At 38.4% G+C, this 27,454-nt stretch overlaps 1 protein-coding gene across 2 annotated transcripts in view; it reads left to right on the forward strand.

Annotated features, from left to right (window-relative positions):
- Window positions 1–14,033: 14,033 nt before the first annotated feature.
- Window positions 14,034–27,454, forward strand: part of map2k5 (mitogen-activated protein kinase kinase 5) — a 66,208-nt gene continuing 52,787 nt past the window's right edge. For both annotated transcript variants that reach the window (XM_083901180.1, XM_083901181.1), the window contains exons 1-7: window positions 14,034–14,251; window positions 15,687–15,735; window positions 16,414–16,481; window positions 22,443–22,512; window positions 23,311–23,351; window positions 24,723–24,790; window positions 24,895–24,943. In XM_083901180.1, coding sequence (XP_083757306.1) covers window positions 14,120–14,251; window positions 15,687–15,735; window positions 16,414–16,481; window positions 22,443–22,512; window positions 23,311–23,351; window positions 24,723–24,790; window positions 24,895–24,943 — 477 coding nt within the window. In that variant the 5' untranslated portion in view covers window positions 14,034–14,119. The remainder of the gene's footprint in view (window positions 14,252–15,686; window positions 15,736–16,413; window positions 16,482–22,442; window positions 22,513–23,310; window positions 23,352–24,722; window positions 24,791–24,894; window positions 24,944–27,454) is intronic.

Raw genomic sequence — 27,454 nt, forward strand, 5'->3', positions numbered from 1 at the left:
ATAAATATTACCAAAAAACTAAAATAATATATATGCATGAAATAAGTATAAACATGTGCATGAGTAAGAAGAACTGTACATAAAGTGCACACTGGTTGTGCAAGATGTTGTGCAACAGATTTAAAGTGACATGTGTCAGGTTTAAAGTGACAATTGTAGTCCTGCTCAGCTGTTCAGGATTCTGATGGCAGTGGGGTAGAACGAGTTCTTTAGACAAGAACGAGTTCTTTAGTGACATCATTAAAGAATATTGTGATATCATTTCCTATATCGCCCCCACCTTGACTGAACTTGTTTTCACTTGACCTCCTGACCAGACTATAGACGCTCAGCGGCCCCCAGGTTATTGAGAGAGAGATTGAGACCCCTGCTATAAACCATAGGGAGTGAGGACATTATTTTTGGCTGGTCCTCACGTTCTGTCGCCTCCCTAAAAAAAAGGGCTTTTTGAGGGTTAAGCGTTGGATGTAGGGTTATGGTAAGGGTTAGGCATTTAGTTGTGATGGTTAAGGTTAGGGTGAGGGACTAGGGAATGCATTTAGTCTATGAATGTCCTATATATATACACTTTTGTGAGGACCAAAATGTATATATGTGAGGACATTTTGTGAAAGAGAGGACAGTTTGGCTGGTCTTATGACATTGTAAGGTACTTTTTCCGACTAAGCAAGGTTTGGGCAAATGGATCAGGAATTAGGGCTGAACAATTCATCGGAAATTTTATCGAAATCGCCACACAGCCTACTGCAATTTTTGACACGAAGAGAATCTTTGTTTCTCACAGACCTGCATAGATATCACACAGTAATCATTCTGAAATATATTTTTCGAATGAATCTCATGTAATGATGTAGGACTTTCCTCTGATATCACAATTCCTGTAAATAATGACGAAAATATTCACATTTAAGAAGCTAAAACTATCAGAAATCTTGTTTTAATGATGAAAAAGCTTCATACCGATGAATCCATGATCACAATAGTTGACGATTAAGTTAGTCATCGATTAATAATCAATTAGAGCTGCAATTATCAATTAATCTGTCGATTATTTTCTCGATTAATCGATGGGTCCATAAAATGTCAGAAAACGTTTAAAAAAAAAACGTTGATCAGTGTTTGTCAAACCTGGAAACGATGATCTTGTTGAATGTCTCGTGTTGTCCACAAACCGAAATGATTCTGTTTTAATGATTTCTTTGACATGTGGAGCAAAGAAAGGAAGAAAATATTCACATTTAAGAGGCTAAAACTATCAGAAATCTTGTTTTAATGATGAAAAAAGCTTCATACCGATGAATCCATGATCACAATAGTTGACGATTAAGTTAGTCATCGATTAATAATGAATTAATCGTTTTCAGCTCTGCAATAAGATATTTCTTCAAAATCTTTGCGCCCTATAAGGATCGTAAAGTCTATGAATGTCCTCACTAAGAGTGCTGTATGAGAGTGTGTGTGTGTGTGTGTGTGTGTGTGTGTGTGTGTTGTCGCGGGGTGCTTGACAGGCTCGGCTCTCCCTGCGCCTGCCGTGGTCCTGAGGTGGTCAACTTATGACCTGTAATTACATTGTGACTTTGCTCTCACATCTCACCGGAGCAGGTTTGGTCGTGGATACTTCAATTACCTCACTCCAATGCCTCTGTTGCTCTCACACGGCCAGCAAAAAACGTAACGACAGTCCGGGGAATGGACCGTTCCGATTTTTTACAACATGCGCCACAGGAAAAACAAAAAACAGGGAAGCCTTTTCAAAACGCAAAATGTTACAAGAAAATATAAAAAATAGAAAGCGACGGACTCTGCTTTTCCCCTCTGAAAGTGTTTATTATTATTATTATAATCTTAATAGGCGCGGATTTTCAAGAGGGTCAGAATTAAACCCTGGACATCCTCTCGTGCATCTCAATAGACAGGCTTGTTAATTTTTATACCCAATTCACTCTGCAGGCATTTCAAAATTAAACAAGCGGACGCTTTTCAAAAGCGACGGCAACAAAGCGGGAAAAAAAAACACATTCATAGAAAATGGCCTGCATTCATCTGCATTCAAAGTTGTTGTAAAATAGATAGGAGAGAGAATATATATATATATATATATATATATATATATATATATATATATTTGGGCATATTTGAAGGTTGGGCCCAGGTCGCATATGTTTGCCCTTGTATAGTTCTGTCACATTGTGGCGTAACAGAGCCTCAGCTGCACGATTGCAGTTTTTAATGAAAAAGTGGGGGCTGCCACATCCAGGTAAGACCCCGGAGGTTGTATTTCCAGGGCTTTGTTATGTCCCACAATGAGGCAGTGTGGACACACACACACACACACACACACGCAGCTTTAACCTGACAATGATAGCTATAGCGGAGGCAGATAATAACGCACGTATTTCTCCTGCAAAAATCTAATGTTGGACACATCCTTGATCATCTGAAATAGTCTCTGTCTCAGAAAACATCTGAGGTTATTAAACGCTCACTAAATGCCACTTTGAAGACATTGAAGTAAACCTTAGTTCTTTTGGTAATAACAGGAAACGGGCATTCACAGTTCTTTGTCGCCTCATTGTGTCGTTCAAGGCCAGACTTGTTGAGTCTTATTGCCATGAGTTGAAAATGCCTCAAAATTGTTTCATTCTTTTCGATCTGAATAATGCTATTTTTTTCATTTGTGACTAGTTTTGTATCAGCGGCAGATTGATAGAGGGATAGATTATCCTCACGTCCAGCTGTTCTATGACCACGGTGTGATTTTGTCCTTCTGCATTTTTAAACGATAATAAAGAACATCCTTCCTCACGATAAACTTAATTCAATTTGGGGACTTGAGACTTGCTTGACTAATGTTGGCAAAATGACTCTTTTTAAAAAAAAATATTATTATTATTCTAAACGTCTGCTTTTGCGGCCTTGCGTACAAACCTGGCAACGATGTGAAATTCCATTTGACACTGAAGACAGGAAGTCAGTTTGCTGCTATTTTCATTGAACGCTAGTTAAAAACTGGTTATGATTAGTGGATTTATTTAGACCTAATGTAAGTATTCTTTACATTTTAGGCTCTGTACTAGTATTTATTTATTTTATTCAGTTGTATGGCACCATGCAGCAGTCCTTACATTGTATAAGTAATACAGTGTTTCTGTTAGGGATAAAACTCAGGAGAGTCAAACATAAGGCTCACAGAAAATTCTAAATACTATATTTTTGTGACTCAATGTTTTGTGCCTTTGCAGACTAACTGTTATCTGTAAGTAGTAATGCATGCAATGTGTAAATGGTAAATGGGGCATAATATAATTGAAATTGCTCAAAAAATTTCAGGATGTTCACAATATGTTTTGTAAAAAGATACTTCATTGAATGTAAAACAAAGGGAAACATTTGGAGCTCTTGTTAAGTTATTATGCTGCTAATTATGAAGTGCAAAATGACTCTTTTTAGTATATTTAAATGTAGAAAATCTTCAATCTTCATATGACTTGACTAACTTGATTCTTGCAAAAATGACTTTGGACTTCACTTTGAGACTTGGAAGGTTAAGACTTGAGACGTGTGACTGCAGAGGTGACACTGACAACTGTCCAGTCTTATTCACTTATTCACGTTTGTTGAAAAAGTAAATGCTGTAGAAGGAAAAAAAAAAAAATAGACCAACACATCCAAATAAAATACATTCTCTTTAAATTTGTCCGTAATGTATCTTAAGAATGGGCAACATTTCTAGTTTTACCAGTCATATATAAGATTTCAGAAACGCTAAATACCTCACTCTGCACAGACACTGTGTCTAATTGTTAATCAACCAATTACGTGGTCTGTCATTATTTCTTCCAGTGAGACACCTAAGACATCAACACTGTCCAAGGTTATATTCATTTTGATTTGTCACTTCACAAACTTTACTGACACTCGGAAATGGCCTCCTTACATGTTCCGACTGTAGATTATTGGCAAATGCGCTCGATTTGTGCGGCTATTATTTTCTCAAACCACATGAGCCACACTCGGGTTTCATCGCAACAGAAAACGCCACACCTGATATCCAGCTCCGGCGGCGTGATAATAAAAATTGCAGTGTTATTCATACTTTTGCCAGGAAATTGTCACGGTAGATCTGAGTTTCCCTACATATAAATGACAGTAATATTTAAAGTGTTAGCTTTTAATAGCTATGTTCAGTGTACATTTACGGAGCTAATTAAAAAAAAAAAGAAAAAAAAATGATTTCCTCATCTGTCATAATGGAATGTTGAAATCCAGGCACATAGTTCAAGCTCAGTATCGAATATGTTTTCTAATGTTATTACCTATATTTATATAGTACATATTATCTCATATGATTTTACATTTATTTTATATAAAAGCATCTCACGGCATAATACTGTATGATTTTATTTTTTGTGACAAACATTTGATTTGTACAGTATAAAGATATTAAAGTACAGTTAGGATTTGAGTTGCACTATGATAGTTTCGTTGCTGGACACATATTTGCCTCTAATTCAAAGAACAACCCCCTAAATTCGTGGTTCTCAAACTGTGGTATGTGTACCACCAGTGGTACGTGAGCTTCTCCATGTGGTGCTGACGGAGGAAAATCAGAAATACTACTGTTCTGCGGTGTAGAAATTAAACCAACAACAAAAAAGTCAAATAAATTATATAATAATAATAATTATTATACCTCATCCCTTGCTTCATCTTAATCTAATTCCGCAATACCAGTGTCTGAAGTCATTTTCTTATTGGGAACTAGAAAAGCATTTGGAGAGCACAGACCTCCACAAAATAGCCATAAAAAATAGTGATAGCATCTATGGATCACATCCAAAATGTAATCACTTGTTTCTGGTCCCGTTGCAAGACATTTCCTGGAAATTTCATCCAAATCCGTCTGTGACTTTTTCGAGTTATGTCGCTAACAGACAAACTCGAAAACATATACCTCCTCCTCCCAATAAATCAGGTGATACTTTGCACTGTAATGGATGGTGTGTTGTAAATACAGTCCATGACTTCACTGGCAAAACGAAGGTAAAACTTACAACATTCTATTCTGCAGATGCTGCAGAAGCAATTGTAAGCAAACAAACGCTGCTCATCCACCAGCGGTTGTTGCGAGCAGAAGGTCATACACAACAGGCGGGCGGATAAAGATTTGAGTGTGTCGACAGACTGGAGAATCTCATCTGACGCAGGAAACTCCAACACCAACCACAACTTTCCCAATTAGATAGTCTTTTATTTCTTCTTTCATTATTTCCCCCTCCGTTATTACTTTCACTGTTCAGGTCATTGTCTCGGGCTATATATGACATGTGAGCACTGACCATGATGTGCTCTTTCACACGCCAAAGGTCAGCGGCATCGCTTACAGAAAGAGAAGGACCCCCCGCCTCCTCAAAACACCCAGTCAGTCATTACCTCATTCTGGATCAATTATTGACACGCAGTTGTCAGCTGAAAAGCAAGCCAGACTTTCCGTTGATCTGTTTGATGAATATTTCAGCTGACAAACAGGCCACCTGACACTCGGCACCAAAGCAATGTGTGGTTAGTGAGGGGTCACTCATCTTAGCCGCAGTCACTCACATATGCATTCACACGTACAGTATAATATACGGTTACAGTGTTGTTGTTGTTGTTGTTGTTGTTGTTGTTGTTGTTCTCTTCAAAATGTTTTTACTTAATGTTTATTGACATAAATTAGCCAGGGAATCCGTCATCGTCACTGCTTTGTTTTGTTGGCGGTTAACCGAATATTACATTATTGATTTTCTGTTAAATCGATAACTGTATATTCATGTTCAAGTGTGTTCCAGTCGGAAGTCTTGTGTGAAGCAGCTAAAAGGGATACTTGAGTGAGTATCTTCCAAGATAGCGAGTTTTATTAGAAGTTGAAGTCACGTTTTTACAATATTACTTGAGTAAAAGTCTTAATGTGTATGACCATTTAGAGACAGCAGCTCAGTTGTCGTTCGACTGGAAGGCTCTGGGTTTGATTCCCAGCTCCACTAGTCTCTATCAGGGCTTTCACACCGGCAGGGCTCCATGCCGGTTCCCGAACCCAATTTGAACCAGCTGGCGCATTCAGACCGAAATAAATAACAGGTTTGGAACCGGAAAAGTTCCTTGTTTCTCCAGGGAACCAAGAAATACCTGGTTCTTCCCTGTGAACCGTGACATCACCAGTGGGCGTGTCATATTCTGGGTTGTGAAGACGAGCGGAAAGTAGAGGAAGTGTTGAGATTTTGCTGGTGTTGTGTTTACTTTACTTTACTAACGCCCTCGTACTTTGGTTCCTCTTAAACTGGTGTGAACACGGGGTGGTTCGCCACAAAGCACCATGGTTCTTCTGAGGCTCCAGAATGGGGCCAGAGCCAGAACCAGAAATGTCTTTGATTATGAAGCGTCCAGACCCCTCAGGTCATCAGGGACAGGTTTACTAAGCGTCCCCAGGGTCAGAACCAAGCAGGGCGAAGCTGCATTTAGCTTCTATGGTCCTCACCTGTGGAACAAGCTCCCTGAACACCTGAGGCGTGCACAAACTGTCAGCTTGTTTAAATCAGGGTTAAAAACATTATTGTTTACTGCAGCTTTCTAATATTACCAATTTTAACCACTTTAACTTTCCTTTTTAATGATTTTAATAATTTTAAAATAATGATTTTAAATTGCATTTTTTTTGTGCATGATTTTAAGTTGTTAAATGTTTTAAATTGTTGATCTTAAATTGTTTAATGTTTTAAATTGTTTTAATTTCATAATTGATTTTTGAATTTATTGTGCTTAAATTTCAAATGATTTTATGTTACACTCATTTCTGCTTGATTTTAAATTGTTTGATGTTTTAAATGGTTTTAATTTCTTTACTTGATTTTTTAATTGATTGTGTTTTAATTTCAAATGTATTTCCTGCCTGTAAAGCACTATGAATTGCCTTGTGTAAGAATGGTGCTATACAAATAAACTTGCCTTGCCTTTAAAAGCACTATACGTGTCCTTGGGCAAGAAACTTAACCTCCATGTTGCTCCTGATGGTTGCGTTTGATTGGATATGGAAGATACTGTAGTGTGAAGTGGCTTTGAGTGACCATCAGGACTCAAAAAGAACTCTTCTTCTTCTGATTTAATTTGGTTGTAACAAGTAATGAAGATTGTTAGGCTGAAAGGTATTGGAGTTAAAGTTAAAGTTGCTATAGTAAAGTACAGATAGGTGAATTCTGGAGATCTGGAGCGTCTGCACTGATGTCATGTTGACCAAAGTATATTATTGTACTGCTTCTCTATTGTGTCGTTCATTGTGGTTGAGGCTGTCATCGTTTTTGGTGGTCAATGGGTTCAAAACACATTTAAAACACAGACTCGTCACTCTTCCTCACTACGTTAGATGTCTCACCACAAGCCCAATCGCAGAGGATTTCCCCTCAAGTACTTCTGAAGATTGTTGCATTGAAAATGTTTAATATGACACATATGAAACCATTTTGCCAAAAGGTAATATTCAAACATTTTTAATTTCTGCACAGAACATACAATTCTTAACATATCCCATCATTTCCATGAAGGAAAATAGCTACATTTTACTGGGAGACCACGTTTCTCAGCCTCAAACAGATAAAACTTTACATTAAAATCAGATCATCCTTTGAAGAAATTTGGATTTAAAAGTTAGCTGTTGTCTGATCTCAGGGACTCAGAAGTTTGTTAATGAGCAACTTGTGATACCTTAGTGTTCCACTCAATGACTAAGAGGTCTTTAAGGATTAGGTTATTAATTGATTGAAACGATTGCCTATTTAATCATCAACAATTCTGATAATGGAGTAATCGGTTTGAGTGTTTTTATTAAAACAGCCCTTTCTGATTTTCCAGCCTCCGAAATGAGAATATTTTTCTTCGCTCCATTTAACAAAGACAACATTAAAACGGAATCATTCTTTTTTTGTTATTGTTTGGTTTGTGGACAAAACTAGACATTTGAGAACATCATCATTTCAAGGTTTGGGAAACACCAATCAACATTTTTCAACATTTTATGGACCAAACAACTAATGCATTAATTTAGAAAACAATCGACACATTATTCAATTATGAAGATAATTGTTAGTTGCGGCCCTTGAACATTTTGAATTCCACAGCCAATGTTTACGTCTCAAGTGGATTTTTAGTGTCATTTATCTGTTTGTGTGTTGTGAAAGTGTGTCTGAGTGCTGAGATGACAAAGAGCGTCAGTTGTGATTAAACAAATGAACACAAATGTGACATTTCTGAATGAAAACAAAATATTGGATGAATTTTCCATTTCTACGGTAAGAAATAAACACATTTCGTGTTGTCACATTTTGTTTTCAGTACCGTCACTTGACCACGGCGTGAAAGAAGAGCCAATAGAGCCGTGTTGAACTGGTGATGGATTATTTATGGCGGGCTCCGTTCAAAACAGCCTCTGTGGAGGAGACACACCCCATAAATTTTTCTATGGCCTCTATAAGCAGGTCAGAGAGGCACCAATATTTCCTCTTTATTAGAAACAACAGAAACAACATGCAGCCATAAAGGGGGCCTCAGAGGTGAATCTGAGACAGTGGGAAATGCAGGGGGGGAGCGTGCCGCTCCGTGAGCTGAGAGGTAGTCACACAATCCATTTCCTTTTTACCCGATGGTCCATATATTGGTGCATTTTTGTCATAACTCTCAGACCAGTGACTCGCAAGCTCCCCGTGCTTCATCACAGGTCAACTTGGAGATGAACTTTAAAGGAAGGTGTAACGAACGATCGCGGCCCCTCCGCCAAGTCGTATCTGCCGAAGTGCCGTAACCCTCTAAATATCCTGACCTCAATCTGGAGTCTGCATGTTGAAGGCCCATCGGAGAGGGATGGTATCGATCTGAGCAGCAACTCTGGCAGCGTCTATAAACAACCGGCTTCAGGCTTCAAGGCTGAGGAGACACATCTCTATTTCAGCTGGAGGGTTCGCGTCTGGATACCTGAGTTGGGATGTGGTACTGGACAGATGGTGGGATTTTTTTCTTTTTTCTTCTCTGAACTCACAGCAGGTCCAGCTCATCTGTGAGACCAGGGCCAGTGATATCCTCCGTAGTGCTGGTTCCAACAAGGTAAATAAGGCCTCGAACCACAAGCTACACACACGTTTTGCTTTAAATAATCACATTAATGTTAAAGAGTATTGTAAATAGAAAAGCTGCAAAGCAACAGTCGATATGTGGACGAGTGATCAATTCCTAACCAGCGGACAAATAGTGTTTGAAGATCTTCTATATCAGCATTACAGTGACAGCCCACGTAGTGACTTCGGGGTCATTAATCAATAAACACAAGCCAAGCAATACATTTGACGTGGACTAATGAAATAATAATCATCATCATCGGGCAAAACAAACGTGTTCTACATTTGAAAATAAAGCACAAAAACAAACCCACAGTAAATATTGGGCAACCGTGTCAGACTATTATGTCGCTGTCTTGTTTACTTGCCTTCCCCTCTTTGTTTAGAAAGTTAAATAAGTGTGCCTCATATATTTAGAGTCAAACTGAGCTTACTTCCTGCTAAGCAGCTTGTCAATAGCAAGGAAAGAGGTACAGGGCAAGAGAGGAGGTCTGATAAAATGGCTTTTAATTACCAGACAGTGAATGCTGGCCTTCCTTTTCCACTTTCTCCTCCCAGCTAAGTCAGGGCTTTGATTTCTGATAATGTGGATTGCTGACTGGGCTTCACCCTAGTTGCCCCTAAAGCAGAAGGACCTAACGTCAAGTCCTGGGAGAGTGTGTTTGACAAAGTGCCATATAGATCCCCCGTATTTCATCAGAGGGCAGTGCTGCTGGAAGCATTAATCAGATCATCTGATAGCCCGGCTTTGTTTCCACTCTTTACTCTCCTGTAACAATTAGGGCAAAGTAATAATTTCAGGCATCACATGGAAATCAATGGGTCTTTAACCCTGCTGCTCGTACATGTGTAAATGATGAGATCACTTCAGTCGCAAGTCGATGAAATGAATTCACACTCACTGGCCACTTTGTTAGGCATACCCGTCCAACTGCTTGTTAAGACAAATATCTAATTAGCCAATCACATGGCAGTAACTCAATGCACTTAGGCGTGTCGACATGGTCAAAACGACCATCAGAAGTTCAAACTGTTCAGCAACCTCTCATCACCACCAGGGTATGTAGAACACACAAGACCTGAAGCAGATGGTCTGCAGCAGCAGAAGACAACACCAGGTGCCACGACTGACACTTCAGCCCTGTGTAGGATAGGTTGGTAGGTGGGTTAACTGGTAGACATGTGGACAGACAGGTAGGTAGCTACATACCTAAATCTGTAGGTACCTACCTATCTAGGTATTGCTGCCTACTGCCTACCAATATAGCTACCGTTGGTAGCTAGGTAGACTGACCAGTAGGTAGGTGGTTAGGTAGCTAAGCTAAATATGAGGTAGGTGGGTAGATAGATGGCTAGGTAAGTAGAGCAGTATTTAGGTAGGTAGGTAGGTAAACTGGTAGACGTGAGCATGCAGGTAGATAAGTAGCTTTATACCTACCTCTGTTAGGTACCTACATAGCTAGGTAGGTTTCTAGCTACCTATATAGCCACCATAGTTAGTTAGGTAGACTGTCCAATACAGTAGGTAGGTGGTTAGGTAGCTAGGCTAAATAGCCCACCTACTTAGCCATTCAGGATTTAACACTCACAAGCCGGAGCGCAGCAGCAGTGTGCAGCACTTTTCTGCACCTGGGGAGCAACAGGGATTGGGTGCCTTGCTCAGCCTTGCTGGCACCCCAGCACTTGACCCGTCCCACAATTTTAAGTGGTGACCCTCCAGTTACAAGACCAATTCATTTCCCATTAACCATAGGTAAGTCCTAGCTAAGTATGTAGGTGGGTAGATCGATGGCTAGTTAAGTAGGGAAAGCAGTAGGTAGGATAAATATTGATAAACTGGTAGACATGTGAGTAGGCAGGAAGGTAGCTTTATACCAACCTATATAGCCACCATATGTAGTTAGGTAGACTGTCCAATAGGTATGTGGTTAGGTAGCTAGGCTAAATAGCCCACCTACTTAGTCGTTCAGGATTTAACACACACAAGCCGGGCGTAACAACAGGGGGCAGCACTTTTCTGCACCTGGGGAGCAACAGGGATTGGGTGCCTTGCTCAGCCTTGCTGGCACCCCAGCACTTGACCCGTCCCTCAATTAGAAGTGGTGACCCCCCAGTTACAAGACCAATTCCTTTCCTATTAGCCATAGGTAAGTCCTAGCTAGGTATGTAGGTGGGTAGATAGATGGCTAGTTAAGTAGGGAGAGCAGTAGGTAGGATAAATATGGATAAACTGGTAGACATGTGAGTAGGCAGGAAGGTAGCTTTATACCTACCTCTGTAGGTACCTACATATCTAGGTAGCTTTATACCTACCTATATAGCCACCATATGTAGTTAGGTAGACTGTCCAATAGGTATGTGGTTAGGTAGCTAGGCTAAATAGCCCACCTACTTAGTCGTTCAGGATTTAACACACACAAGCCGGGCATAACAACAGGGGGCAGCACTTTTCTGCACCTGGGGAGCAACAGGGATTGGGTGCCTTGCTCAGCCTTGCTGGCACCCCAGCACTTGACCCGTCCCTCAATTAGAAGTGGTGACCCTCCAGTTACAAGACCAATTCCTTTCCCATTAACCATAGGTAAGTCCAAGCTAGGTTTGTAGGTGGGTATATAGATGGCTAGGTAGAGCATTAGCTAATTGAGTAGGTAGACCAGCTTTGTGTGCAAGAGTGTCTTAAATGGACAGAAAAAGAGGATATACTTTGCCCAGGGATCGATATCTCGTAGTTGGAAATATAATCAGAGTTCTTTGGTGAGTGGACAGAGATACTGATGTGCCTCCTTGATCATATGGCTGTAATCAACAATTATTTAAAGTATTTAAAGTATGTCTTTGTTTTACTTTCTATTATATTCCAAAAACATTTCAATGAACGATTGGGACATGGTCATGGGGGCACACACTCCTCTGTTCATATTCATATTTTTTCTTAAATAATAATGATTCTTCCTTTGGTGGGTTGCCAGTGCAGAGCAGAGGCCTTGTCAGCTCTGTGTCTTTGTGTAAATGAAGACTTACATTTTGATTTAACATTTAGAAAGGTACACTGAGGTGACATCTGTTCTGAGCTAAGGTCATCTTTTCAAATCATATTTATTCTCCCTTTTCGAAAGATATTGTGTGCTGTAAAAAACGTTTTACTCTCTTATCAAACCCAATCTCACATCAATGCCATGTTTAGCAAAAGCAGTTTAAAATAAAACGTTAAGTAATTGCAATTCTGTTGTAAGGCATGTTCAAGCAGTTGTCTAACGTATTGTGCTACCTTCATGCACCTTTCTTTGCGGAAACCTTCAATCTAACACTGATTAGTTCAAAGCACAGTCATTATAACTAACAAAATTATTTTCTTTTAAATATTTTAAATCACTTTATTTACAGTCCAATTCTCACAATATATTCACATTATATCACTAATGAAAGCACTCTTAGAGTGCAATTCTCTGCAGAGGCCGGATCTAATGGTTATAATTTAAAATAGTGAGACAACTATTTATTATTTTTTAGAATAATTAGATTCTTCTGCAGCACAACTTTCATCCAAATATATTCTTTACTGTTTAAGTTGTGCTGCTCACAGACAGACAGACGAAACACATGCAGCTGAAAACTTAACTTTGACAGAGGTAATCATTAAATAATAATTATAAAAATCTATAGTCAAACAAAATCAAGACAAAACTTTGTGAAACCTGCCTTTTTTTGTAAACGAAGCAGATGGACAGATTGCCAATGAAATTGTAGATGTATATTTATTTATGAAATACTGAATCACGTGCAAATATGTTCTAGCAACTGTTCAAGAGTCTGTCAGACCAGTTATGTTAGTAATTTGTCATATCAACCTTCATTCACACGCATGTCACTGCACAGAAATTTATCACCAAAATGCATGTGCTTTTCTGTGTTAATTTAATCTTGAGTAAGTGTTGACAATAAATAAATCAGTAGCAATATGAATCATCCATAGGCACAACTAACAGCTACAAGCAGTCCATAAACCTATACTGTCAAAATCAATCAATGTTAAGTGCTGCTTTGTACACAGATTAACACTTCATTGTTTTATGGGTTTGTGTAAGTTATTAATACCTTGAGGAAACATTGTGGCCATAGTTCAACCTCAGCCTTCTCTCTAACCTTTAAATCATAACATAAACATGTTTTATTGTTCTACATTTCCTGGCTTTACCTAACTCTTGCTTTTAATATTTATTTGGCAGGTCTTGCTTGTGCTTTAGTGCAGCGGTTCTCAGACTTTTCACATCAGGTACCATGTGAGAAAATGAGCAGTCAGCTACAGACTTGTCACAGGAGGCAGATTTTGGATACCACATTACCATGGCGTCAGTGTTTTTATTATTTTATTATTTTATGACTCTACTTGTTTATTTATCTATATCTGTGTCCTGTTACTTATTTTATTTATTTGTATTTGTAATATGAATTAAGATCATCCTCATTATTATTATTATTACTAATACAACAACAACAACAACAACTGGAGGGTCCTTTTGAGTAAATAATCTGTTTTTTTTATTATCAACTTTCAACATGTGTCAGAAATGTTTCTAATTTAATAAACAGAAGAAAAAAACACAGTATAAATCCGTGGAGATTGTTTCAGGTCACGGATGAACTGTGTCGCGGGCTTTTATTTTGAAAAGCTCTGAGCGGATGTTGATGCGGAAACGCTGTAGCTGTGGTTTCCTCAGAACCAGCTACATGGCTAAATATCCCAGATAACACTCAAACTTAGGCTTTGTCAGTACGAGGACAACGTGTTACAGCTACGTCTAAACCTTTCGGGGGGTTATGTCGAGACGTTAACATTTTCAAACCGTCACGTCATTCCACTCTGTGTCTGGAGTGAGCAGGATGCTAACAGCTGTCGTTAGCAAACTGCAGGAAATTAGCTAGTTTGGCTAGCAGAGAGCACAGGCAGGTGACTTTATGAGTCTCGATATCGGCTCTTAATGCTCGTATTGGACTTGAATAACCTCTTCGTAATGGACACCGAGGCAATAGTGATCCGTATCAAGACGCCGTCGGGGGACATGGACTCGTCCGTGGATTGTCCGTCTCTTCTAAACTTCAATGATTTGCTGGTAAGTCTGCACAGCTGCTATCTGTCCCTCTGGATCCAACTTCATGTCAAAAGTCTTCACTTTCCCCCTAAAATGTTTAAACATATTATAATACCCCCTTATAATATCACGTTATAATGAGTTTTCTGAATGTTTTTATTATTATTATTATTATTATTTTTATTACTATTAAAATGTTAATTTTGCCTCATAAACACATTTATATTGTGAACTGTTCATCGTTCCATATCCAAAGAAACACATTTGTTTTGAAATTGTATGAAATATGAGCATACATATTATTATTTCGATATCTTTTTCTCAGAAAGTTTGACTTTTATTACTTAACCACCCCCCTACTGACCAAACTAGGTGCTCAGTGGTCCCCAGGTCATTTAAGTTAGAGACCCGTGGTTTAAACATATTTACACAAAGTGTCCCTCAATTTCTCAAAACTGAAAACTAATAATAATAAAAAAAAATAACACATTATTGTATGAGAATAGTCAAACATATAACTATAGGACTACATATAACCACTGAGGTTAATGTAAAAACTACAGACCTGGGAACAATTAAACACAAATATTGATAAATAACTGTTCTCTAGTGCTAGCATTGAGTGCAGCTATAGCTGTGGACTGGAATGCAACACAAATGTTATCATATGTATATTTTACCTCTTTAAATATGATGAGGAACACTATAAATGCAACACTACTGTGATGCATTCATATGTGGGGGGTTGAATTGTGTAGGAAGGTCAGTGTGTCTAGGTTAACAAAGTATGCTAAAAGTTTAGAGCAGAGGTGTCAAACTGACAGCCCGGGCCCAGCACTTAACATCATTGTCCCTCGACCTCCTCTTCCTTTTAAATGTGTGTGGCTTAGGCACAATAGAAATAATTTCGGTCCTCATTATCACATTATTAAAATTAAATTACATATATAAGCTGGTTTTGATATTAATAGATTGATTTTGCATCATAAATATGTTTTTATTGTGAAGTATGCGTCGTTCCTTATCAAAACGAGCACTTTTACTTTGAAATTCTGTCACGGGTCATCATGAATAGGAATATTGTGTTATAGTTTTATAGCTCTTATTGTCCACTCGCTACTGAACACTCTTTTTTTTCTAAACCGCCCTCCTCAGGAACCGACTAGGTGCTTATTGGCCTCCAGGTCATTTGAGTTTGACACCCCTGGTTTAGAGTCATGTAGTTGAAACTTGAATGTTCAAATTTGAATGAATATTTTTTTTTTTTGTGTGTGTTTTAAAATGTAGACTTTTAAACTGAAATAACAGCTGTAAAGAGACAGTTTGCATTTGAGAGTCAAGGATTTTGACTGAACTTGTACGAGTCCTCAAGCTGCACTACAACCAAGGTTAATTTTGTTCTCTTGTAACTCTTTGTCCCTGTTATACTTGTAACTCACTCTGTCAAACATTTCAGGTCGCCATCAGAGATGTCATGCCTGAAGCCACTGTCACTGCCTTTGAATGTAAGTGACTGTTTAACACATGGCAATAATATCCAGTATTTTGGTCCATTACCTTTAAAAGTTACACTTTACAGCTCTGCTTATGTTCCATAACAAACTAGAAAAGCACTTGGAGAGCGCAGACCTCCACCAAGGCAGCTCAGTGCCTACCAAATAGCAATAAAAACAAAAAATGTAATTAACCAGTGATTAAAATAAATTTAATCACTTGTTCCTGGCCCAATTGTGGACATTTCCTGAAAATTTCATCCAAATTCATCCAAATCGTCTGTGACATTTCCAGTTATGTTTCTAACTAACTAACAGACAGACAGACAGACAGACAGACAAACAAATGAGTATTTTTATAATCAGCGAATCTGTCTTCTGCGTTTTCTCGATTAACTGATTATTTGTTTGGTCCATAAAATGTCAAATGTCTTGTTTTGGCCTAAAAACAGAAATGAATTGAATCTTTGTTATATGGAGCAACTAACAGAAGAAGAAAAAATCACATTTAAGAAGCTGAAAAATCAAAGAGCATGTTTTATACAGGTTTTACAAATAAAAAAATAAAAAACACCCTTAGTGCATGATAATAATAATAATAGTGAAAATATATACCACAAATATTGTACAGTAATGCAATCTAAGGAAAAGTTTTCTAACCTAAAATCAACATGCTGTTTTTGTTTTTAGATGAAGATGAGGTGGGAGACAGAATCACTGTAAGAAGTGATGAAGAGCTCAAGGCCATGTTGTCATATGTGAGTATATAAATAAGGTCCATAGCCATAAACCTATATCGTTTGGTTTTACTATGAGTTTTCATGGGATTTATTCAACATTTTACATTGAGGTTGAACCCTGCTCTGTTGCCCTGTCTGCAGTATATTCTGAAAATCTTTGAAGGCAGATCCCTCTGTTATCCATTGTTTTTTTAAGTGTTGTCTTTTGATCTTTTCCAATCCATATCAAAATTTGAGAAGAATAGTATTTTATTATTGTACGGATATTGTTCCACTATACCGTTCAAGCACGACACAGTTTTGTGCTTCCCAACTCTTTGGAAAAAATGTCAATAGTAGAGAGCTCTTAAGATAGATCAGTGTGAGTGTATAAATAAAATAAAATAACCAACATGCTTTATTTCTGTTTTCCTTTGTGCAACACAATGGAACATTCTCTCACCTCCTGCTCCACTGGACTTCTTAAAACCTTGACATGTGAAACTCAAACTTTCAACAAAGGAAAAACACTTTGCTGTAATGGGTTGGAGCAACAATGTTCTGGTAGACAAAGAAAAATATAAATCTCATGGCGTAGGGTTCTGAACCTCTGCAACCTATAAAGAATTCTGAGACTATTAAATCACACTGAGTTGCATTTTGGGCTGTGGTCGAGTAAATAAAATCCTTTTCAAACAATTTAAATATGCATGTTTTGTCTATAATAACACAATCTGCCATTGTCCTGGTAGCCTCATAAATGTTTTTTTAACTAACATATTGACCGATACTATTCACAATAATGACTGCCCTTTCAATCTTTCAAAGAAATTCAATGAAATGTAGTTTTAAAGTTTTAGGCAGTTTTAATAGAAGGTTGCACTCAAAAGTAGAAAAATCTACAAACCCTTTTCATTGATATCTTGAGGGTTGATCAAGTCATCAGGTCACTCATGTCCACATGGAGACTATTCAGATGCAACACATTGGTTTTTAACCATAAAGATATGATTGAATTAATAATGGATTTATAGATGTTTCTACAAATGCTTTTCCTTTCGACTGCCACTTATAGTATACCTTATTAACTTTTTTTCTTAGGATTGAATGGACAGACATTACTTTGACTTTTGAATAGACATTTGCTCTCATCCTTGAGAGCATGAGTACCCTGTTTTTTTCTGACATGTTCTGACCCAATGCAGCACTTGTTGTTTCATATCAAAAGGTAACTGTTGAAGTTTACACTCAGATGTTCAGTCCTCCGAGTTCTCTGACGACCTGTGGAATTGGAGAAAACAACCCTAGTTGTATTTTACCTGTGGTAAAAATCAGCATTTTTTTGGCTGTTTTTTTTTAAGTAAAACTCACACAAACACTCATGCTTCCATGATCAACCCAGCTCCCCAACCTCGTGCAGTACACTTTCATATACTTACTGTTCACGCCATGGACAGCAAGAGTAATGGCATGTAATGGTTTTCTCTACGAGGTACACTGAAAGCTAAATGAGCTGTCAATTTTTATTATTTATTATTCAGTACTTAAAGTTTTGCCTCATTAAAGAGCGGCCCCCCCTGGGCTGCAGAATTGTTCAAAATCTACTTTCATCTGTGGATGTCTTTTACCCCCCATCAGCTCACAATGATGCCTCTAGAGCCATGGGCACAATTTACAGTCATTGTTTTTTTTGTCCATTTTTATCATGCATTCACTTATGGTTGCTTTTTAATCATTAAGTAGCACAGGGTAGCAGGGTGATTAAGCCAAAAGAGACAGCTGTTTTGCTGCTGAGGGTTGTGAAAAGGGGATGGAGAAAGCACTGACCTTAGCCTGTTTTATTATTCACAAATCTCACTCGTAGGTTTTGAGGTCTGTTGTTTTTTTGTGTCCTTGACAAATCACACTAAAAATAACAAAATAGCAAAATTATGTAATGTCTTGTCACAGTGTTATGGTTGGACCGCCACTATTTTCTGTATTGCTTGCTTAACTGTCATCATAATGTTAATTTGCTGCTATAGATGGTTATAAATTACCATTGTGGCTGGGTCTTGTTATTATGGCTGCAACTAACAGTTGACTAATGATTCATTGAGTTCATGTTTGGTCCATATAATGTCAGAAAATGTTGAAAAATGTTGATTGGTGTTTCTCAAACATGGAAATAACAATGTTCTCGACTGTCTTGTTTTGTTCACAAACCAAAGGCATTGAGTTTTAATGATTTCTTTGTGATATGGAGCAAAGAAACTTGTTTTAAATACAAAAAAAACCACTCAGACTGATTTATCAATTATCAAAATATTTGCTGATTCATTTAGTAATTGATTATTCAAATAATCATTGCAGCCCTACTTGTTATTAATCTGATTCACTGCTGACCATATATTAATTAATGACAAGGTGGCAGCAGCAGCAGCAGCAAGCATTTGCTTATTGGCCTGCATGTGTGTTTGCAGAGGTGTTGAAATTTTCGAGGTTTCCTGAATGTATCTTGTAGTCGCTGCTTCAACCTCAACAGGCTGTGGAGTCCTCAGAAGTATTGAAATTCATCCTGTTATGAACCCCACATTACTCTCACTCGCTCGCTATGTGCTGCTAGTGGGAAATTTCCCTGGGATGAAAGAATGTGGTGGAAAGTAGAAATGTAATTTAAATCTGTTGTGTAGGACGACTGATGCTTTTTCTTGCCTCATATCATAAGATACCATTTTTGCTTCAAAGGTCCATTCCTAGTAATGGATACCTAGAATATAGTACACTACTCACAAAAAGTTTGGGATGTTTGGCTTTTGGATTCAATTTCAGAATACACCTAAAATGCACTGTTAGTCAACCTTCTCTAAACTTTTGAATGCACATGTCCAATTGTTTCAGTACTTATTGAATAACATTTTGTTGTCTAACAAGGTGATTAACCACAAAAATAATCAATGATGTAGTGGTTCAATTACTATTGGAAAAAAAATCTGATACAATCCAAATATCTTGGATATGGCATGCTTCACTATGCACAGACTGTATAAATAAAAAATCAGCAATAGCATTTTAGCTGAGTCATGTTTTGGGCAGATACTCGAATTTGATGTGGTATCGTGCCATTCCTAGTATTAATCAGAACAGACTACAAAAAAACATTTATACCGTCATGTTTTTTCTAATCTAAAATGGCTGACCCTGACCAAATCCAGCCAGCACAAATATTTAGTCTGTACACAACGCTCCACTGCTTCGTCCACAGATTTCAAAGACCATCTCTACAAGGAATTTTTTGGTAAACAAATCTTAAAGCTCTGTAATGGTTTTTCTACTTCTCATGGGACGGCCACATGTACAAAAAGCTGCTGATCACCTGGAAAATACTGGGCTCGCTAAAGTATAATTTACACCAACCGAGTATTTTAAATGCATTATGCAAGGGTTATGCGTCTCAGCAGTCATTTGCATTTGATTTTTTTCCCCCTTCTGTTGGGATTGTTTGCTGCATTTGCCATTTGGCCTCCATGGAGACTTTCGCTGAATTTCTCTTGTTGTTATTAATTCCAGGTGAACAGGCAGCCATTATGTGAAATTAATAGGAATTAAGGGGAGCCACCATGTTGGGTGAAAGGTGGGCTAATTCATTAGAGTATGTCATTGTTGGTTTGTGTCTGAATGTGTTTGTGTGTATTTCTGCCTTTGTGATAATTACTTAAAATATTAGTAATTACCAGACTTTTAAATACTTAAAAACTCACCACACAGTGAGTTTTTTTTTTAAATATATTCAAGATCCTTGCTTTAACATTGCAGACTAGAAAATTCACACTACTCATTGCTTGAGCAAAATTAATGCTTAAATTCAGCACTTAATTAACATCAGTCTGCAGAGGACATTGTCGTGAAAAGTGTGCCCCCCCCCACCTCGCTGAGAACATTGATTGCTACATGTTCCTGCGAGACCCACTGGTCTTCGAGGCATCTCTAATCATTGTTCGACACCTTGAAAGACAGACGCCACTGTTCAAAGTTAAAGACTGGCCAGTGTCAGGTGCTAAAAAAAACATGTGACCTCATCTGTTCCTCACTCACTTCCTCCTCCTGGAGGAGGTAGTGCCTCTAATTCTGCCGTTCTTCCATTTCCCCTCAGTCTGCTAATGATGATGAGGCGCGCACTCTGCTCTCACTCTCCCACTTGTCCCTTTAGGCTGAGCGATGGTATTTGGGATCGGACACTGTTTAGTTATTGGCCAACAATGGAGAATGTCTTTTAATAACACACCTACTACAGATTAGGTTGTAATTGCAGCCTTAATCAATAAGCTAGCTGAGCGGAAAATTAAAGGTACGTGAAGGCCCCCCCCCCTTCCCCTCACCTCACCAAACACACACAACACTTTTTCTTTTTTTTTGGTATTGGGCCCATTGTTCAGATGTGGCCTAGTGAGAATGCTGGAGGGCGAAAGCAGAGGGCTAGGAGCGAGGAGGGATCTGACAGTGATAAATAGGCCTTTTAATAACAGCTGTGCCACTTGGGTAGCCATTCTGATCCATTCCCATCCAAGCTGGGCCCATCGTCCTCCCTCCCTCCCTCCCTTCTCCCACCATGAGAGAGCAAATTTACATATTTGCGTGATGACATGGTAGTTCACGGTGGATTGTAAATTAAACACTTTGAACACATGTACATGTGGACTACATAATATACATCTCCTTAAGTGTGTCTTGGGGAAACATCTAGATGTTACTTTTTTTTGTCGGTTTGAAGCTTCAAAAAAGGGGGGGTGGTGGGTACACAAATGTTACACACACACATGCACACACTCGCACTTTAACAGATGGTTTGGTTAACTGAAACATCAATTATTGCATTGCCTTGGCAAGTGTCTGAGAGGCTCCTGTGTGTGTGTGTTGTGTAGGATGTGACTGTTTGGTGAGCTGTTGACCTGCAGGAGAAAAGGGTTAATGCTACACTCCTTCAGAACAAGCCCACAGGGCATTGGTCCTCGTCGGCAACAGATTTCAGCACAGCACGCCACATTTTTGGGAACACTGTGGATATGGGATTCTGACGTCATTTAATTAGACACTTTTGTGTGCAAGTGCAGCGCAACATGACCGCAGCTTTGTTCAATCTGTTTCCTGTTATTTTGGGTTGTGCTTTTAATTTTGTTTACCCTTATTTAGATTTTAAATCTGTAGTGCTTGACTTTTAAATATGATCGAATGGCCTTAATATTAAAACTGCTGTTGAGCTCCACAACTCGGTATAAGAGTGTTTAGATGTTGTGTTGCCTAGTTACATTTTGTTTTATAAGACAATTTCTCAATTAATTGATTATTAATAGTTTACTAAATCAATTGGCAACTTTTATGATGATCGATAAATCAGTTTGACTGTAAGTTTTCAGATTTTTCAGCGTTTTGAATGTGAATATTTTCTGGTTTCTTTGCTCCATACAACAAAGAAATCATTAAAACTGAATAATTATGGTTTCTGGGCCAAGTGCAAAATTTGAGAACGTCATTATTTCCAGGTTTGGTAAACACGGATCAACATTTTTTTTTTTAAACTTTTCTGCCATTTTATGGACCAAATGATTAATCGAGAACATAAATGACAGAAGGGAAGTGATCACAAAAAGTTTCAAAAGAGAGTTCAACTGAGATCTATAAAATAACTGAAATAGAGTTGTTTCAGTTGGATGAGATGTTTCTTTTATTCAAAACAAAAAAAGTGACTTTTACTGCTCTAAAACCTGGTCATTCAGAGGATGACACCTCTTTGTCACGCCCGCCACTGCACTACTGTTGTATACACACAAACGCTCCCTCAGTCAGGTGTAATAGTACAGCTTGACAGAGGCAGAATATTAAGAACAACAATCACCAAAAGTTATGCACTGCTGCTTGAAGTAATGCTTAATTTGTGGAACAAGAGTCTCCGCACCTAAGAATCCCTTCAAGCCAAGATTGCTCTCAACCATTTATATTACATAACTGTCTTTTCTCCTTTAGTACTGCAACACAATGAACGAACAACGCATGAATGGACTGCTGCCAGACCCTCTCCAGATTTTTCCAAGAGGTAAAAAGTGACACAACGGTTTATCACGGGCTGGAAATGCCGAAAGGCCCAATTCATGTTTGCAATTCATTTGTATCCAATAATTACAAGCAGAATTTAAATATAAATAAATATTCAGATTTTTCCCAGGCGGAAAAAACCGTTACGCTGAAATTTGGGTAAATCACTTGTGCTCAAACAATTAGAAAATGGGAGCATTTGATGGCTAGAAATAACAATGCAGCCCCTGGACAACATTAAAATTCACTGGCTCGTTCTGGTATTGTGTTGACAGTCATTTCAAAGTCCACAATTCTTTTGCTCCAAGGACATTGTAACTGCAAGCCAGCGTTCAGCCCAGGCTTTGCACACGTCACTGACACTGCACGGCCTCTTTCTCAGGTGGTTTTCACTATGAGGGTGTTTTTTTTATTTTTTTTTAATACCATCTTTCATATATTCATATAGTTTTCTCACCAGTCATACATAATCACTAACAGGCCCCAAGAGTAAAGTGATGAAAAATGTTCTCGTCTATCTGTTTTAGTCAATGTCTCTCTCTATCCATCCACCGTTCTTTTTTCTTCTCTCTCCGAACTCTGATTCTGTTTTTCCTCCCTCTCTACCTACCACCTACTGTCTCAAGAGCCCAACATCTCAATCACTCTCTTCAACACCTAAATTCAGAGTAACCCTCATTTCATTTCATCTTTTTTTTTTTTTTCTTCCCCTTCTTCTTTATAAAGAACTGATTCCTTTTCAGCACATTTGTAAATGGTCCAGTGATGTGTTCTACAATCTAGTCAATTACTGTTTCAGCCGGCAAGACTCCAGGGATCCGGAACATACATGGCCTGAAGGTACGTATCTCAATAATTGTTTCAGCTGCCTTACACGGAGAACAAGGGAAGGGGAGGGAGGGAAGTTGAGGCAAATGGATTGGTAATGCTGTGTTCCACTTATTGAAATGTCAATTGAAGTCAAGGCTCTCCTTTTCTTTCACTCATTCTCTTGCTCCCCTCGTCTATGTTTATGTATGGCTGTGGCTGCCGCTGCGATCATCCCTCTCCTCCATGTATTTTTTATGCCGGGGCAGTTGTTTAAGAGCAAGGTGTTGTGCTGAAAACCCCAATTCCCCTCCAGAGCATTATGATCCTCTCATTCCATATGATAGGAAAGAACATCAGCTCAGGTTAGAGCAAAAAAAAAAACCTTAGTCTGGCAGTAAGAAGATGTCATTGTTCAACCATGAAATTGTCATTACAAGCCTCCTCTGCCATTTACAAATGGCCTTGCACAGACCTCCCTGTTTAATGTTAGGCATATGTTGCTATTGAAACTCATTGCTAATTACCATGGGTTAAATGACTTGACACCGCCTCCGTGTCTTCAGATTATTCATGTAATATCCATCTCCATTTCAATAATAAAATTACCTCACCCAAACCCCAATGCTGAATGTGTTTTATTTAATGTATCCTCTGAGGAGCTTTGGTAACAACTACTCATCTGTGTCAGTGTTTTTTTTATTTTTTGTGGGGGGGGGGGGGTCTTTTTGAGGCAGTGATATTTCCTTAAAACCTTGAGTCCCTTGCTAATCTTTCCCCTCTTTCCCCCTGTTTTAATATAAAAGTAATTGGCTAAGGAGAGTCGTGTGCACTGTTTAAATTAGGTCTTCCTGGGCACTAATTAAAGAGAGAATCCCTGTGCTTTCGTAGACCCAACGTGTCGGCCTTTTGACCTCAATTAAATTAGTTATTTTTAGTTTTGCCTTCACAGGCTCGTCACTTCTTTTGTTCATTATCTGGGTTTAGCACAGTCTTCAGAGTAAACATATGCTGATGAATAGATGTATAGAAAATGATCCCCATTGAGATGTGACGGTTTTAATGCCTTATCTTTATTTTTCTCCTGCCTTTAGAAACGGTTTTTGCAGTAATGCTGAGACACATTTCTGTTCTTCCATGCAAATATATTTTTCTTCACATCTCTTTTTCCTTCTGCTGTCCATCATCCTTTCCCCTCCTCTATCTGGACACCGCTTCCTTTCTTCATTCTTTCTCTCAATAAGAAAGCCAATTAAGCTCCCAGCTGAACTGAGAGTCTTTGTTTTGTTCTTGTTCATCAGGAGGTCTGACCATATGTCTGTCTGTCGCTGTCTTTTAGCCTTGACCAATTGGTGTGTGTGTGTGTGTGTGTGTGTGTGTTTTGTGTATTTGCACATCTTCCAGGTTAATACAAGACCTAACCCAGCCAATGACTGCGCTCATACTGTCCCGGACTCCATTGCCAACAACAGGTGAGCGTGCTGGGCTGTGAGGAGTATGTTAAACTACCCTTAAATAAACAAATGTGTGTTTAAATATGATATATGTGTCAGTGAAGTTACGTTCTGTCCTGCAGCTTAAAAAAATCATCCGCCGAGCTGAAGAGGATCTTGTCCAATGGGCAGGTGAGGCCATATTTTGATTTTTACTAGCGATTAACCATTGCCGTCTCTCGGCCTCTGCTCTTGCACCAGTTTTCCACTCAACTCATTATGCTTCAAACTGTTAGGTGACAGTCAGTATAACAGATAAGAAATTGCGTATTTCACCTGTCAGATACCACTGATGTAAGATATGTGGACAGTATTAATGTGCTGTCACGGTGCAGCTGTAGATAAAATGAAATGAATGTTATTTAATGCTGCTTTATGAAGATAAATGAACCATTAAAAATAAAAATTAAAAAACATTTTAGGTTTTGTTTTCCCACACCTACTTCTAGTATATTGAATGAAAATATTAAATGACTTAAATAGACCTGTGTGACTGGTAATTACTCCATAAAAGTTATTTTTCAACACCCTTACCCATGTTGCTCCTCTTAGATATATTGTTTGCAAAAAAAAATGTTTTGATAGTCGATTAATCAGTTTGAATTATTATTATTATTTTTATTAAATTAAAAAAGTTTTTCACCCTTTTTAAATGTGAATTTTAACCTTTTTTTTGGTTTGTGGACAAAATAAACCACTTGTCCAACAGCATCAATTGGAAGTTTGAGACCAAACATCTGATTGATGATTAATCCAGAAAAGAATTGTCATAAATAAATAATTGTTAGAGTCCTAATCCATTGTGTACAACATTTGGAGGTGTGCAACCAACTTTTGGGTCCCCCCCCCCACACACACACACAACACACAGGCTGTGGAGATTTCTGGCACATGCGGTCTTGTGCATGTACAAACCAGACACTCTCAGTGGCGCTTGGCTCCATCTCTGACCTCTTGTGATGCCAACTGTGGGCATGTATCAGGTTATCTTCTCTTCGGTGGGGGGGTCAGTGGGTTGCTAGGATAATGTGCGGAACAGTCATCTCTCTCTCTCTCATAAAACCACTCTCTCCACACACACACACACACACACACATACACACTGGCTACCATGTCAGGGAGTCAATTAAACTGGTGGCCTCTCAGGTTTCTGCCCTAACACAGTGAACTAATAGAGCTGTTCTCTTCCTTCTCCTCCATTCCTTCATCTATCTCTTCTCATTCTCTTTACCTCCATCCTCTCGCCTTGTTATTACACCAGTAGCTGTGGATCGGGAGGGAAACCTGCCTTCGTGTTGAGCTCACACATGCATCTTATTGTGTCTGTCTGTAGCAGCAGCCCTGCGCTGATATTTCATCACTGAAAATGATAAATCTGTGCTCGCACACAGTTGTTCCCAGCACATGTTGAATAGAACGTTTCAGTGATTTGTAGCCATTTCAGTTTCAGATTTCAGATTAAATGAACAATACTTGTTTTTGTATTATATTTTTATAAATTAATTTGCACTATTTTATAGGGATGGAGTTATTTTAAATGTGAAACAAGTATGTTAAGATACACTTGCGATCAACTGTATACAGCTTATTCTGTCCTAATATTCTTTATATAATTCATTTAAAGTATTAGTGTCTTCATGATTTTTCATCTTCATATTTAATAATTTAATTATTAAATGTCATTAGACAGGCAGAATATAATTTTTATCCTGAGTGTAAACTGTGCACTATATCAATGAATCTCAAACCTTTTATACCTGAGAAAATATTGAATAACATTTTCGCCAACGTTAAAATACAGTTGCTTAAATAGGTCGAGCAAAGTCAGCTAAAGGCTTTCACAGGAGGCAGATTGTTTCCCAAATAAGATCATTTGCTCTCTCATCACCCTCTTCCTCACATATATTTCACACACTGGTATAGTGAAAATGGAGCGAGAGATAAGGTGACTCTAATTATTACGCTTGTTCAGCTTTACTCCCCGGTCACATACTCTGGTATAAACAGTAAAACTGTGTTTCTGATTCACCACCAAGTACAACCAGAGGAAGCTTGCGTACCATTGGTGGTATACGTACCACAGTTTGAGAACCGTGGCACTATATCGTAAATACAGAATTCTCATCTCTCCTTGTTACTCCTCTCCTCCAATCCTGGTTATATCAAACTGCGAGAGGAGGAAACTTTTGCTCATATAAGCCACGTTAGGTCTGGTGAATTTTTCCTCTGACATGTTTTTATTTATTTATTTATTTATTTATTTTTTATCAAACTAGAGTGGAATGGCAACAGAAAACAAATTGTCATTAAACTCCACATCCATCATTTTCCCCCACTCCCCCAAGCACGATGTCCCTTTATAAAGTGGACAGCAAATGTTGTATCGATCTCCTCTTCTCCTCCCTCTTTCCTTCTCTTTTCTCTCCATGTGTTGCTGAACTTGATGTGACCTGAATGCTTGTCTTGTTTATCGCCTCCAGTGACAATGTAGACCCCCCCCCCCCACACACGCACACACACACACACTGTCTCTCTTTCACTCTCTCTCCCTCGCTCACTCTCTGTAGTTACATATCCACTGGTTAAATGTCTTTTTCGTGTTATAACATCTTAAAAACATTATTGTGTGTGTGTGTGTGTGTG

Source organism: Microchirus variegatus, assembly GCF_963457635.1.
Source record: "Microchirus variegatus genome assembly, chromosome: 14".
Lineage (NCBI taxonomy): Eukaryota > Metazoa > Chordata > Actinopteri > Pleuronectiformes > Soleidae > Microchirus > Microchirus variegatus.